The sequence below is a fragment of the Sapajus apella genome, unplaced genomic scaffold, assembly GCF_009761245.1.
Source record: "Sapajus apella isolate SASKATOON/1434 unplaced genomic scaffold, GSC_monkey_1.0 scaffold14, whole genome shotgun sequence".
Taxonomy (NCBI): domain Eukaryota; kingdom Metazoa; phylum Chordata; class Mammalia; order Primates; family Cebidae; genus Sapajus; species Sapajus apella.
Window position 1 is genome coordinate 4,399,335 of NW_022436954.1, and position 15,523 is coordinate 4,414,857.

The 15,523-nt window shown below is 52.3% G+C and overlaps 1 protein-coding gene across 4 annotated transcripts in view; it reads left to right on the forward strand.

The window, feature by feature from the left end:
- The window catches only part of SPTBN2 (spectrin beta, non-erythrocytic 2), a 44,454-nt gene that overhangs the window by 16,121 nt on the left and 12,810 nt on the right, over window positions 1-15,523 (forward strand). For all 4 annotated transcript variants that reach the window (XM_032282720.1, XM_032282721.1, XM_032282722.1 and 1 more), the window contains 12 exons: window positions 2,085-2,197; window positions 2,345-2,532; window positions 4,102-4,219; window positions 4,819-4,977; window positions 5,301-5,603; window positions 7,183-7,336; window positions 7,555-8,425; window positions 10,353-10,490; window positions 10,798-11,554; window positions 12,799-13,001; window positions 13,324-13,414; window positions 13,642-13,788. In XM_032282720.1, the coding sequence (XP_032138611.1) occupies window positions 2,085-2,197; window positions 2,345-2,532; window positions 4,102-4,219; window positions 4,819-4,977; window positions 5,301-5,603; window positions 7,183-7,336; window positions 7,555-8,425; window positions 10,353-10,490; window positions 10,798-11,554; window positions 12,799-13,001; window positions 13,324-13,414; window positions 13,642-13,788 (3,242 nt within the window). The remainder of the gene's footprint in view (window positions 1-2,084; window positions 2,198-2,344; window positions 2,533-4,101; window positions 4,220-4,818; window positions 4,978-5,300; window positions 5,604-7,182; window positions 7,337-7,554; window positions 8,426-10,352; window positions 10,491-10,797; window positions 11,555-12,798; window positions 13,002-13,323; window positions 13,415-13,641; window positions 13,789-15,523) is intronic.

Here is a 15,523-nt window from a genome sequence, read left to right on the forward strand (position 1 = left end):
CTTGTGATCCACCTGCCTTGTCCTCCCAAAGTGCTGGGATTACAGGCGTCAGCCACCACACCCAGTCCCTTATCTCTTAAAAGAGAGAATTGGTCTCTGAGGGCCCTTCTAAAATTCTAGGATTCTAAATTAAGCTACATGTTGCTGGCCACACAGTGGCACCTGCTTATAGTCCTAGCTGCTAGGGAGGCTGATGGAGGAGGATCACTTGAGCCTAGGAGTTCTAGGCTGCAGTGGGCTATACTGATCGGGTGTCCACACTACGTTCAGCATTGGTGACTTCCTGGGAGCAGGCGACCACCAGGTTGTCTAAGGAGGAGTGAACCAGTCCATTCAGAATGGAGCAGGTCAGAACTCTCATGCTGATCAGTAGTGGGATCACACCTATCAACAGCCACTGTACTCCAGCCTGGGCAACAGTGAGACTCATCTCTATTTTTTTAAAACAATTTTTAGGAAAAAAACTTAAGCTCTATGACCTTGCACCCTCACCCAGAACTGGCCTGTGGTCAGCTGACCCTGCTGATTGGTTCCTGTGCTTCTGGTCATAATGCTGATGAGATCAGTAACAGGGCTCTTATTTGGTACCTGGTTCTGCGCTTGACGTGCTTTAATTAATTTTCACAACACCCCTTTGAAATCAGTATTGTTGTTATCCTTAGTTTATAGAAGAGAAGATGGGGGTCTATAAAGGGTAAGCAACTTGCCCAGGTCCACCAGTGGATGGAGCTGAGATTGGCATTCAGGCAGCCTGTCTCCTCCGCTGTCTCTGGGAGAGTGGAGACCAATCTTGGTACAGCCAGAATAGGGAGGAGAGAAGGACCCAGTGACTCCTCTGCTGGAGGTGCTCCTTAAACTCCGTGGGTGGATTTTGGTCTTGGCCGTTTTCTCCCTGTTTTCCATCCTACCTGTAGTCCTATCGCCTGGGACCTTTTATTCCAGAATGACAAGTGTCAGTGAGCTAGCGACAGACAGACGTAGACTACAGGCAGTGCTCCTTGGAGAGCCTCTGGGCAGCATAGCTGTAATGCAGAACCTGGAAATAAAGTTAAGTGTTCTGCATCTTTCCGAGATGACTTCAGTGGCTCCTGCCTGCCTGCGTGTTTCCAGAAATGGGCAGAGGTTTCCAGTCTCATAGTCTTACCTTTAGGATAAAATCTGGCCTATTTAAGAGAACCCACAGATTTTAAGTCATAGCCTCGGTTGTGTGGTGGAAGCTAATCAGCTTGAAAGACACTTCCCTCCTTGGGCCCACAGCTGAGTTTTGGGATTGAGGTTAGATACGGCATGATCACACCTGGAGATGATGCTGAGAGCTGGCCTCTGTCCCCACTGTGCTGTGGGGATCACAGTCCCCAATGCCTTGAGCATCTTAGGTTCAGGAGGCTTAGTTCATACCTTCTGTCCTGCTGCCCCGAATCCATTTTTTTTTTTTTTTTTTTTTTTTTTTTTTTTTTTGGCAATAGAGTTTCTCTGTTGCCAGGTTGGAGTGCAATGGCACAATCTTGGCTCACTACAACCTCCGCCTCCTGGGCTCAAGTGATTCTCTTGCCTCAGCCTCCCGACTAACTGGGACTACAGATGTGTGTCACCACGCCCAGCTAATTTTTGTATTTTTAGTAGAGACAGGGTTTTACCATGTTGGCCAGGATTGTCTCGAACTCCTGACCTTATGATCCGCCTGCCTCAGCCTCCCAAAGGGCTGGGGTTATAGGCATGAGCCACCACACCTGGCCTCCATTGACTTCTTAGACATTGTTCCAGCCTAAAAGTCCATGATCCATCCCCGCATAGGAATGCTGTTTCTTTTCTTGCTTTTCTTCCCCAAATAACTAATTTTGGTCTCCATGGGGAACTCTAGATAAAAGCCTTCTTGTGCTTCTGGGGTTTGTGCTCTGCTTAGAGGGCCCTTCTTGTTTCCAGGAGAAGGGGGAAAAAGGTGAACTTTTTGGTGCCCTTTTAATTTGAATGGCTGAGTTGTCATTTTGCTCTAAAAGGGGATGGAGAGATGTCGGCCTTGAAGGACTGGGCGGGGCCCAGGTTTGGGGTAAGTGAGGCCTGACCCGAATAATCCTTTCTTGCAGATGTGAATGTGGACCAGCCAGATGAGAAGTCAATCATTACCTATGTGGCTACTTACTACCATTACTTCTCCAAGATGAAGGCCCTGGCAGTAGAAGGCAAGAGAATTGGCAAGGTATTGTCCATGAGCAGTAGGTGTAAAGGCCAGCGGAGGCCTGGCCCAGGGGTCTTACTCCCCCAGTGCAGGGGCAGGGTAGAGCTGTAGGACTGGGCCAGGGACCCTGTGGCTGGGCCTGCCATGTCCCTATCTTCTGTCTCACAGGTGCTGGACCACGCCATGGAGGCAGAGCGCCTGGTGGAGAAGTATGAGTCCCTGGCCTCCGAGCTGCTGCAGTGGATCGAGCAAATGATTGTGACCCTCAATGACCGGCAGCTGGCCAACTCCCTGAGTGGGGTCCAGAACCAGCTGCAGTCCTTCAATTCCTATCGCACTGTGGAGAAGCCACCCAAGTAGGTGTCCCCTGGGCCCCACCCTGCCCTGAACTGTGCGCCCACAAGAGGAAGCCTAAATTAGGGCAGCCTTCCAGGAGGGAAATTTGGCAGTACAGGAATGCAGCAGAGATTTCCCATGCCAGAAGCATCCAAACAACATATTTGTTACAAAATAATTTTTTAATGATGAGCCATTCTTAAAAATCATGCTGTGGGCTGGGCATGGTGGCTCACACCTATAATCCCAGCACTTTGGGAGGCCAAGGCGAGTGGATCACCGGAGACCAGTCTGGCCAACATGGTGAAACCCCATCTCTACTGAGGTTGGGAGTTCAAGACCAGCCTGGCCAATATGGTAAAATTCTGTCTCTACTAAGAATACAAAAAGAATAGCTGGGCATGGTGGAACATGCCTGTAGTCCCAGCTGCTTGGGAGGCTGAGACGAGAATCGTTTGAACTTGGGAGATAGAGGTTGCAGTAAGCCGACGTCATACCATTCCACTCCAGCCTGGGTGACAGAGCAAGACTCCGTCTCATAAAAAAAAAAAAAAATTACGCTGTGGAAATGATTGCTATGGTGTGTTGAGCCAGTACAATTCATCAAATAAGATTACTGATTGGGGTGTCATGGTAACCCAATCCCAGCGTAGGGATAGAGGGCACTAGACCTGACAGTCAGGTCACAACTGGCAATGTGGGTATGGCTGGTAACATGAGAATTCCAGAGGTTCTTATCATTTCTATATTTTAGCAATTAACTGTCCCAAGTGTATGATTGCTCTTAGGCAATTCTGTTCAGTACCTGCCAAAACATCTGCGTTTATGCTGTCATGGAGCTCTTTTGGAGTTAATATATTTCAGCTCTGAAACTAATATTGTCCAGGAAACAACTGTTTCTGTACATTCCAGGGAATAATTTAAGGTATACGCTTTAACCCAGGAAGTCGTCTTCTGCACATTAAACAAAGGTATAGCTTCAAGGATGTTCACCAACACAACCACTGTAAAGGAAAAATAAGTCACAGGCCAGCCACTGAAAAGGATATTAAAGAAATGCATTTATTGACATGGAAAGATGATCATGAAAAATAAGCGAGAAAATAGGTTATAAAAGAATTATTTTGGCCGGGCGCAGTGGCTCACGCCTGTAATCCCACCACCTTGGGAGGCCAAGGCAGGTGGATCACTTGAGGTCAGGAGTTCAAGACCAGCCTGGCCAACATGGTGAAACCCTGTCTCTACTAAAAATACAAAAATTAGCTAGATGTGGCCACGCATGCCTGTAATTCCAGCTACTTGGGAGGCTGAGGCGAGAGAATTACTCGAACCCGGAGCTCGTGGTTGCAATGATCCCAGATGGCACCACCGCACTCCAGCCTGGGTGACAAAGCAAGACTCTGCCTCAAAGTAAAATAAAATGGTGTTCTTTTGGTTTGCTAGTATTAGTATTTTCTGGCTTCCACACAAAGAGGTTGTATTGCTTTTGTAAGAAGGAAGGCAACACAGGACATCCATTTTGAAGAGTAAAGAGTCCTTGTGACCCTCGTGGGCTTTAATTCTGACCGCAACCCGGCCTCCTTCCTCAGGTTTACCGAGAAAGGGAACTTGGAAGTTCTGCTCTTCACCATCCAGAGCAAGCTCCGGGCCAACAACCAGAAGGTCTACACACCCCGTGAGGGCCGGCTCATCTCGGACATCAACAAGGTCCGTGTTGCCCACAGGCCACGCACCCTCAGGGCAGCCCCTGGCCCAGACACCTCACACACATCCCCAAACCTGGGGCCTTCTCAACCTTCACCAAGCTCTGCTATCTCCTGCCCCTACTTGAAACTCAAACACTCCACCTGGCTGCCCACACTGTGCCAGACATCATTCTCCCGTCTTCTCAGGCACACGGCCCTTTGCCCCTTTGTCCGACTCTCCATATGAGGTCACTTAAGGAAATTATGCCCCAAGTCCCTCAGCTTATTCAACCTGTCCCCAGCTCACTATCCCTTCTTTTATTTTTTTCACAACGTTATAAGATTACTAAAAGTAAAAATAAGGTTCACGCACAGTCCTGCCAACACAAAGGAATCAGATAGTTTCCACTGCTCCCGCTTCCTCTAGCCCTTTTCCAGAAGCTTCTACTTGGCTTCACAGACTCCCAGCACTGCCATTTCCTGTTTCCACACACAGGCGTCTCAGCCACTGCATTCCATGGATCCACCAGACGGAGCTTCCATGGGACTTACCCTGTGCCTTCAGCCCTGCTGAACCCTCCCCGCCCTGTCCTTTCCGCTAACCCTGTCCCTTCCACGCAGGCTTGGGAGCGGCTGGAGAAGGCCGAGCATGAGCGCGAGCTGGCCCTGCGCACCGAGCTCATCCGCCAGGAGAAGCTAGAGCAGCTGGCCGCCCGCTTCGACCGCAAGGCCGCTATGCGGGAGACCTGGCTCAGCGAGAACCAGCGCCTTGTGTCCCAGGTAGAACTTGAGGCTCTTAGGATGCTTAGGCTGCTCAGAACTGGGAGACAGACAGGGTGGATAAGAAGCCCTGCTGGAAGTGGTAGGGAACAATGAAACACGAAATCCATCGTATGGGAAAAAAGGCCCAGAGGCCTGTGAGCAAAGGGCCAGAGGCTGGGACAAGAGAGGGTTGGTGAGACAGGATGGGGTGGAATAGAGAGGGAACGTAGAGCCACCGCATGGAGCTGGCATTTTGCAGCCTGAGTACCCTGCGGGACAGAGGAACAGGCAGAAGTATTGTCCCTTGGTCCCCACACCTCCCCTCCCTGCCTCTGCCACAGGACAACTTTGGGTTGGAGCTGGCGGCTGTTGAGGCAGCAGTGCGGAAGCATGAAGCCATCGAGACGGACATTGTGGCCTACAGTGGCCGGGTGCAGGCGGTGGACGCTGTGGCTGCAGAGCTGGCCGCCGAGCGCTACCATGACATCAAGCGCATCTCCGCTCGGCAGCACAACGTGGCGCGGCTCTGGAACTTCTTGCGGCAGATGGTAGCCGCCCGGCGGGAGCGGCTCCTCCTCAACCTGGAGCTGCAGAAGGTGCTCCAGGACCTGCTCTACCTCATGGACTGGATGGAAGAGATGAAGGTACCAGTGTGGCCTGCCGGGTGGGATACGGGTAAGCAAGAGTCGAGGGAGCCCCACAGTGGTGCATTCGCTTGTCTGCTCGGCTGATCTCTGTGGAGTGTGAGCCAGTCAGGGCCCCATCCCCAGTTCATGGGGTTCATGTTCTAGATGGAGGAGGCTGATGACAAAACCCATGGACCTTTCCATAAACAAAAGAGCAGGGGCCATAAAACCAGTGATGAAACCAGAACAGGGTGGTGTGAGGGGCTGGTCAGACAAGGCCTCTGAGAAAATGCCATGTAAGCCGAAACCAGGATAATGGCCAGAAGCCAGCACAGGAGCTGTGAGGAGAGAACATTCTGGGTGGACGGAACAGCCCGGCACAGGCCCTCAGCCTGGACCAGCATGGTGTGTTCAGGATCAGAAGAAAGGCCATAGGGCTGTGAGCATGAGGAGCAGGGGCTGTGGACTGAGATTTGGGACGGCGCAGCCAGCCCACTAGGGCCTTACAGCCTGGTCAGGGAGTTTGGATTTTAATCAAAGTAACATGGATCCTTTAAAGTGATTAAAAGGGGCCAGGCGCAGTGGCTCATGCCTGGAATCCCAGCACTTTGGGAGACCGAGGCGGGCAGATTACTTCAGGTCAGGAGTTCAAGACCAGCCTGGCCAACATACTGAAACCCATGACCACTAAAAATACAAAAATTAGCCAGGCGTGGTGGTGGGCGCCTGTAGTCTCTCAGACTACTCAGGAGGCTGAGACAGGAGAATCGCTTGAACCCAGGAGGCAGAGGTTGCAGTGAGCCGAGATTGTGCCACTATACTCTAGCCTGGGTGATAGAGCGAGACTCAGTCTCAAAGAAATAAATTAATTAAAAAGAGCCAGGTGCAGTATGATTACGCCTCCAGCACTTTGGGAGGCCCAGGCAGGTGCATCACCTGAGGTCAGGAGTTCGACACCAACCTGGCCAACATGGCAAAACCCCATCTCTACCAAAATACGAAAACTAGCCAGGTATGGTGGTGGGCGCCTGTAATCCCAGCTACTCAGGGAGGCTGAGGAAGGAGAATCACTTGAAGGTGAAGGTTGCAGTGAGCCAAGAAAAAAAATAAAGTGATTAGAAGGTTTTGAGAAGGGGAGAGACTTGATTGTACCTTATGTTTATAAAAAGGTCACTTTGGCTCCTCTGAAGAAGACCTGTGGGTAGGCAGCGTGAGAATGAAACCTGTTAGAGGTTGCTGCCATCTCCCAGTCGAGCAGCAGCCAGGAGGGTAGGTCAGGGAGAGATGCAGAAGGAAGGCTGCTGGGTGCTGAGACGGAGCGGTGGCGACAGGAAGGTGTCGATGATTCTGAGGCTGAGAAGATTAGTCATAGCAAAGCTTCCAAGAGCAGGAGTTAGAACATTGTTCCACATCAGGGGAGTTAAGGATAAGGAGGTCAGGATGACAGGGCAGAACTGGGGTATCCCAGCGTATGTGAGCAAGCAGGTTTCTCACCTGGGTGCAACACCTAGAGCCACGGAGAGGTTGGAAGGAAGATACAGCCAGCTTGGCACATGAATGCTCAGGTGGACATCTGCACTCCATGTGTGCCTGGCAGGGCCGGCTGCAGTCTCAGGACCTGGGCAAGCACCTGGCCGGAGTGGAGGACCTGTTGCAGCTTCACGAGCTGGTAGAAGCAGACATCGCCGTGCAGGCCGAGAGGGTGCGGGCCGTCAGTGCCTCTGCCCTGCGCTTCTGCAACCCAGGGAAAGGTGAAAAGTCTCAGGGAAGGCACTGGAGAGGGAGGGGCTGGGAAGGAGCACATCAAGAGCCCAGGTGGAAGGCTTGGGAAACCTGGGGACAGGAAAGATGGTGGGCAGACGATGGTGACAGAGCTAGAGGCAGGGAGGGAAGCCCAAGAGAGTGTGGTGGGTGGTGAGCAGCTGGAGGGCTCAGTTACAGCTCTGACCCTCTCCTGTCACTTTCTCAGATTATAGACCTTGTGACCCGCAGCTGGTGTCGGAGCGGGTGGCCAAACTAGAGCAGAGCTATGAGGCGCTGTGTGAGTTGGCAGCAGCGAGGCGGGCCCGGCTGGAGGAATCACGGCGGCTCTGGCGTTTCCTCTGGGAGGTGGGCGAGGCTGAGGCCTGGGTGCGGGAGCAGCAGCACCTCCTGGCCTCAGCCGACACGGGCCGGGACCTGACCGGCGTCCTCCGCCTGCTCAACAAGCACACAGCCCTGCGGGGTGAGATGAGCGGCCGGCTGGGGCCCCTAAAGCTCACCCTGGAGCAGGGCCAGCAGTTGGTGGCCGAGGGTCACCCTGGAGCAAGCCAGGCCTCTGCCCGTGCAGCTGAGCTCCAAGCCCAGTGGGAGCGGCTAGAGGCCCTGGCCGAGGAGCGTGCCCAGCGGCTGGCCCAAGCTGCCAGCCTCTACCAGTTCCAGGCTGACGCAAACGACATGGAGGCCTGGTTGGTGGATGCCCTGCGCCTGGTGTCCAGCCCCGAGCTGGGGCATGACGAGTTCTCCACGCAGGCTCTGGCCAGGCAGCATCGGGCCCTGGAGGAGGAGATCCGAGGCCACCGGCCAACCCTGGACGCCTTGAGAGAACAGGCAGTAGCCCTGCCTCCTGCACTGAGCTACACGCCCGAGGTGCAGGGCCGGGTACCCTCCCTGGAGCGGCACTACGATGAGCTGCAGGCCCGGGCAAGAGAGCGAGCACTGGCCCTGGAGGCCGCCCTGACGCTCTACACCATGCTCAGCGAGGCCGGGGCCTGCGGGCTCTGGGTGGAGGAGAAGGAGCAGTGGCTTAACGGGCTGGCCCTGCCCGAGCGACTGGAAGACCTGGAGGTCGTGCAGCAGAGGTAGGCCCCTTGGACTCCCAGTGGGACTGGCCTTGGGAGGCGGCGGGGGCCAGGTTGTGGGTGGTGAGTCCCTCCATGAACTGCCCACCTTACCCCTTTGAGTCTTAGTGGTTGTCCATTTCTAGTTTTAACAAAAAATGTTAACCATGCTCACAAATAGAGACATTTGACAACAAACCCGTCTACACACATGGCCCTGATTCAGTTATTGTCAATGTCTTGCTCTATTTGATTCTCCACCCTTTTAAAAACCAAGTCCCCAATATTAGCACATCCCTCCTACATTCTTCAGGGTGCATCCTTTAAGAAATACGAGGAAGCATTCGTACCTATAATATATTATTTTTAAATTGTCTGTGTGGACTTAAAATAGCTGAGGTTTTGAAGTTATAAACCTTTTAGACAGAGACACTGAAATAGCTTTATATACAGAATAATAAATCTTAAAATCATTTATTCAATAAATCTTAAAATCTTTTTTTATAGAACCACAATACCATTATCACATAGAACAAAATTAGGAATTTCTTGATATGCTCTATGATCAATGTGTAATCAAATTTTCTGGTGTTTAAAAAAATGTAATTAGGTCGGGGCTGGTGACTCACACCTGTAATCCCAGCACTTTGGGAGGCCAAGGCAGGAGGATGACTTGAGTCCAGGAATTCATAACTAGCCTGGGCAACATAGTGACACTCCATCTCTCCAAAAAAAATTTTTTTAATTAGCTAGGCAGGGTGGTGGATGCCTGTAGTCCCAGCTACTGGGGAGGCTGAGGTAGGAGGATTGCTTGAACCCAGAGGTCAAAGCTGCAGTGAGCTGAGATTGTGCCACTGCACTCCAGCCTGGGTGACAGAGTAAGACCCTGTCTCAAAAAAATAAATTAAATAAATAAACATGTAATTAAAGTTTTTTTAGTCTTCAAGGTATCCTAATGTAGAGGTTGACAAACTATAACCCTTGGGCCAAATTCAGGCTGCTGCCTGTTTCTGTGAATAAAGCTTTATTGGAACAGAGCTGCACTTGCCTATTCGTGTATTGCCTGTGGCTGCTTTCAGGCTACAGCAGCAGGACTCAATTTGCCATAGCAGCTGGATGGCTCATGAAGCCTATAATATTTACCATCAAGCCCTTTACAGAAAACATTTGCAGACCTTGCCCTATTAGAACATAAAATGTTGGCCAGGTGCAGTGGCTCACACCTGTAATCCCAGCACTTTGGGAGGCTGAGGGTGGATTACAAGGTCAGGAGTTCAAGATCAGCCTGGCCAAGATGGTGAAACCCAATCTCTACTAAAAATACAAAAATTAGTTGGGCATGGTGGCGGGCACCTATAATCCCAGCTACTCAGGAAGCCAAGGCAGAGAATTGCTTAAACCCGGGAGGCGGAGGTTGCAGTGAGCCAAGATCGTGCCACTGCACTCTGCTCTGGGTAACAGAGTGAGACTCCATCTCAAAAACAAAAACAAAAAAACATAAAATGTCCCTGGAAGAAGCTATCTTTCACATATTAATCACCTAGACAAATAATTTTGTTTACTACTTCGTATTCTAACACATTAGTGGGATAAGACCCAGATAGGCAGCTAAGGGGGAAGTCCCAGGAGGCTGAGAGGATGTGATAAAGTGTTGGTCCCACACCAGGGTCTAGTTTGACTTGTGTGTCTGTTCCTGACCTTTACCTTTTACCATCTTTTGAGCAACTATAGCGATAATAGTTATTCTACTTGTTTTGGGGGAGTTGGGAATTCCTCCCTTGACCCATAGATACTATGAACCTCATAGGCTGAGAGGCCCAGAGACTCCTATAGATAAGCCTCCTTGTGAAGGAGAGGCGTTCTCGAGGGTGTCTAAGAGAGGTGGACTTAGATGACTGGGCACATCGCTGCTTCCCACAGTTCATGCCTGGCTCTTCCACCCTCTCAGGTTCGAGACCCTGGAGCCTGAAATGAATGCCCTTGCAGTGCAAATCACTGCAGTGAATGACACTGCCAAGCAGTTACTGAAGGCCAACCCCCCAGGCAAGGACCGCATTGTCAACACCCAGGAACAGCTTAACCACAGGTGGGCTTGGGAGGGCAGGACTGGGAAACTGAGAAAAACATGAAGCAATGGGGATGGCAGTGGGAGGCAAGATTTGTAAGGCCTGGAAGGGTGGCTGAAAAGGAGGATGCAAACCAGTGTGAAATGTGTGGGGGAAGGAAAAATGATGAAAGAGACAAGAGAGGGGGTCAAAGTAGTCTGAAGCGGCTGCTGGCCAGAAAGGGAGGAGTCAAGGGGAGATAGCAAGGGAGACAGGAGCAGGGAAGAAGCTTCCAAGTGGGCCTGGGCCTGGGCAGGACGGGAAGCCGAACCTTCCTCCTGCTCTCAGGTGGCAGCAGTTTCGGTCCCTGGCAGACGGCAAGAAGGCAGCTCTGACCTCAGCCCTGAGCATCCAGAACTACCACTTAGAGTGCACGGAGACCCAGGCCTGGATGAGAGAGAAGACCAAGGTCATCGAGTCCACCCAGGGCCTAGGCAACGATCTGGCCGGGGTGCTGGCCCTGCAGCGCAAGCTGGCCGGCACAGAGCGGGACCTGGAGGCCATCGCTGCCCGGGTGGGCGAACTAACTCGAGAGGCAAATGCCCTGGCTGCCGGCCATCCCGCTCAGGCAGCAGCCATTAATGCCCGGCTCGGAGAGGTGCAGACTGGCTGGGAGGACCTCAGGGCCACCATGCGGCGTCGAGAAGAGTCGCTGGGGGAGGCGCGGCGGCTGCAGGACTTCCTGCGAAGCTTGGATGACTTCCAGGCCTGGCTAGGCCGCACTCAGACTGCTGTGGCCTCTGAAGAAGGGCCGGCCACCCTACCTGAAGCAGAGGCCCTCCTGGCCCAACACGCAGCCCTGCGGGGAGAGGTGGAGCGGGCCCAGAGCGAGTACAGCCGGCTGCGGGCCCTGGGCGAGGAAGTGACCCGGGACCAGGCCGATCCCCAGTGCCTCTTCCTACGACAGCGACTGGAGGCCCTAGGAACCGGCTGGGAGGAGCTGGGCCGAATGTGGGAGAGCCGACAAGGCCGCCTGGCCCAGGCCCACGGCTTCCAGGGATTCCTGCGGGATGCTCGTCAGGCTGAGGGTGTGCTCAGCAGCCAGGTAAGACTTCAGGGCACCGTCCCCACCAGGACGAGGAGGAAAGTAGGGACCCGGGGAAATGTGAAGGAACATGGTGGAGGGGGAGGCAGATGCCAGAGGCTGGGGGTTAAGAAGCAGGATAGGCAGGAAGGACATGTTAGTGAAATGGGGCTGCGCAGTGGTTCACACCTGAAATCCCAGCACTTTGGGAGGCCTCTAGACATTCTTGAGGCCAAGAATATTCAGACCAAACTGGGCAATATGGCAAGACCTTGTCTCTACAAAAAATTTTTTAAAGAAAAAATAGGCCGGGTACAGTGGCTCACGCCTATAATCCCAGCACTTTGGGAGGCCGAGGCGGATGGATCACAGTGTGAAGAGATCGAGACCATCCTGGTCAACATGGTGAAACCCCGTCTCTAAAAATAGAAAAGTTAGCTGGGCATGGTGGCGCACCCCTGTAGTCCCAGCTACTCAGGAGGCTGAGGCAGGAGAATTGCTTGAACCCAGGAGGCGGAGGTTGCGGTGAGCCGAGATTGCACTATTGCACTCCAGCCTGGGTAATGAGCAAAACTCCATCTCAAAAAAAGAAAAAATAATAATTTTCTAAAAAGAAAAATGGGGGGCAGACAGGATGGCTCACACCTGTAATCCTAGTACTTTGGGAGGCCAAGGCAGGAGATAACTTGAGCTCAGGAGTTTGAGACCAGCCTGGGCAACATAGTGAGACCCCCATCTCTACACACACACAAAATTAACTGAGCATGGTGGTATATGCCTGTAGTCCCAGCTACTAGGGAGGCTGAGGCTGGAGGACCACTTGAGCCAGGATTTTGAGGCTGCAGTGAGCTATGATCATGCCACTGTACTCCAGACTTGGCCACAGAACAAAACCCTGTCTCGAAAAAGGAAAGAAAAAGAAAAATGGGAATGAAAAAAAATGTGAATATAATTTACTAAAACTGATTTCGGAAGAAATAGAAAACCCAGTTTGTCATGTAACTGTTAAAGAAAAGGAATCAGGAGCTAGAAGTGAGATAGAACAGGATTTGGGCTGGGAAATCGAAGGTCCTCCCACCCAGCTTCCCTGTGACTTTCTGAGACTCCCACGCTGGCTGGCAGCCTCCCCGTCTTCAGAGCTCTCCAGGCTACCCTCCCCATCTACAGACTGGCCCCTACCTGTCAGTTGTGCCCCTGGTTGGGTCCCTCTGAAGGGGGTGAATTGTGTTGGGGAAAGTGAACTGAATATCACCCCTCCCACACAGGAATATGTTCTGTCTCACACGGAGATGCCAGGGACACTCCAGGCTGCTGATGCTGCCATTAAAAAACTGGAGGACTTCATGAGCACCATGGACGCCAACGGGGAACGGATCCGAGGGCTCCTGGAGGCTGGGCGCCAGCTGGTGTCTGAAGGCAACATCCACGCTGACAAGATTCGGGAGAAGGCAGACTCCATTGAGAGGAGGTCTGATGAGGATCATCTATGAATTAGGGGCCCCAGAGGGGAATGGGGGAACAGGGTAGCCTCAAAGATGAATGCGGCACAGGAAACCCACAGACAGGCAGGAGCTGACAGAGAAGTAGACGGGGAAGAACCAAGTGGTTGCAGAGGGCTGGGAGGTTCCACCCCCGACCAGGCCCAAAAGGAAGTCAGGATTCCTGGGTAGCCTTATTGTGTTTCTGGAAGACGTTATTCCCATAGAAGAAATGGAGGCCCCTAGGTTAGCCAAAGAGTCAGAACCCTTTCACAGCAAATTCTAGAGTTTCACAAGGGGCTGTTGTTGCAGGCACAAGAAGAATCAAGACGCAGCGCAGCAGTTTCTGGGCCGTCTTCGGGACAACCGGGAGCAACAGCATTTCCTGCAAGATTGTCATGAGGTGAGGCTCCTCATTCCCTGGGGCCACAGGACATTCCCTAGCCATCCCTTTCCCACCTTGAGCCTAGAATAAGCCCACCTTGGGGTCACTGGAGACCGTGAATCCCTTCATGGCTTCTTCCCAAGCTGCCCACTTCTTGTGGCTCACTGTGGCCCTGCTTTTATGCCCTGTTCTTCCTCCCTTGGAAATGCCCCCTCTCCTTTGTCCCTGTTTTACGTTTGGTCCAGCTGAAGCTCTGGATTGATGAGAAGATGCTGACAGCCCAGGATGTGTCCTATGATGAGGCCCGCAACCTGCACACCAAGTGGCAGAAGCACCAGGCGTTCATGGCTGAGCTGGCCGCCAACAAAGACTGGCTGGACAAGGTGGACAAGGTGAGCGGCGCTGTTGGGGCTGCCTCTGGGCAGGGTCCCCCACGGTGTGGGGGAGGGGCTTGGCTCCAGGACGTTAGAGATTGTGGGGCTTCTGGTGCTACAGCTCCACGGTGGAGTTATAGCCTGGGAAACAAACATCTTTGTTGGAGACAGAGTGGGACAGTGAGTCCAGAACCTTGATAAAATACAAATTAGTAGGTAGCCAAACTGCAGCTTGGATTTAACACGATAGTTACCGTGTTCCTAAGTTCAAAGCAGGATGACACTCTTCCGCAGGCTCTACAAACTTTGTCTGGAAAGGGCTTGGGCTCGATGGTCAGTATTTGAGCCTTTGCAGTCCATATAGTTTCTGCCACAACTACTCATCTCTGCCGTTGTAGTGCAAAAGCAGCTATAGAGAACACGTGAATGAATAAACATGGATGTTTTCTAATAAAACTTTACTCGTAAAAACAGGCAGTGGGCCAGATTACCTCGTGGGCTGTATGTAGTCTGCCAATCCTTATTTTTGACTCTTGCTGTCCCTGGTTCTTGGTCTCCCACTCAGCTCTTCCTCAAGAGCTGAGGACAGATAAAACTTTATATCTGCTCAGCAAGTATCCCTAGAGGACATGGTATGTGCTCAACACTCTGCGAGGCACTGTGAGGTCTTTGAAAGACACTTTCCTTCCCTCAAGGGCATGATGGTTGGGACAAAAGGAGACCAGTGTGCTTTCAATTGTTTCCATTAGTTCAGCAAATGTTTACTTGGTGCTACTATATGCAAAGCATTGTATCAGGCACTGCATGGGTCCAAAGGTGATTCCATGGCAGGCTCCACCCTGAAGGAACAACGCTATGGCCAGGATATGAGGCATATACGCAGGTAGCTAAATTGAATTTAGAGCAGAATCTGATGAGTGCCCTGAGAGAGAGCCCACTGAAGCCAGGGGAATAAGGAGAGAGGAGATACAGAAATTCTAGAAGCAGCAACACGCAGGGCCATCCATGGAGGATGAGTAGAATTCGGACAAGCGGAGATACTGGGGGAAATATGTTTCCAGGCAGAGAAAACTGAACAGAAAATCACGCTAGGCAGTGCCTGTCTGGGAGCAAGGGGTGAGTGAGTCCGGCAGCAGCACAGGATGTGCTCAGGGGTGCCAGGCATGGTGGCTCATGCCTGTAATCCCAGTACTTTGGGAGGCCGAGGTGGGTGGATTGCCTGAGCTCAGGAGTTCGAGACCAGCCTGGGCAACACGGTGAAACCCCATCTGTACTAAAATACAAAAAATTAGCCGGGCAAGGCCGGGCGCGGTGGCTCAAGCCTGTAATCCCAGCACTTTGGGAGGCCGAGGTGGGTGGATCACAAGGTCAAGAGATCGAGACCATCCTGGTCAACATGGTGAAACCCCATCTCTACTAAAAATACAAAAAATTAGCTGGGCATGGTGGCGCGTGCCTGTAATCCCAGCTACTCAGGAGGCTGAGGCAGGAGAATTGCCTGAACCCAGGAGGCGGAGGTTGCGGTGAGCCGAGATCACACCATTGCACTCCAGCCTGGGTAACAAGAGTGAAACTCCGTCTCAAAAAAAAAAAAAATTAGCCCGGCATGATGGTGCATGCCTGTAGTCCCAGCTATTCGGGAGGCTGAAGCAGGAGAATCACTTGAACCTGGGAGCGGAGTTTGCAGTGAGCCGAGATTGTGCCATTGCGCTCCAGCCTGTCTCCAAAAAAAAAAAAACTGTGCGCAGGGGCC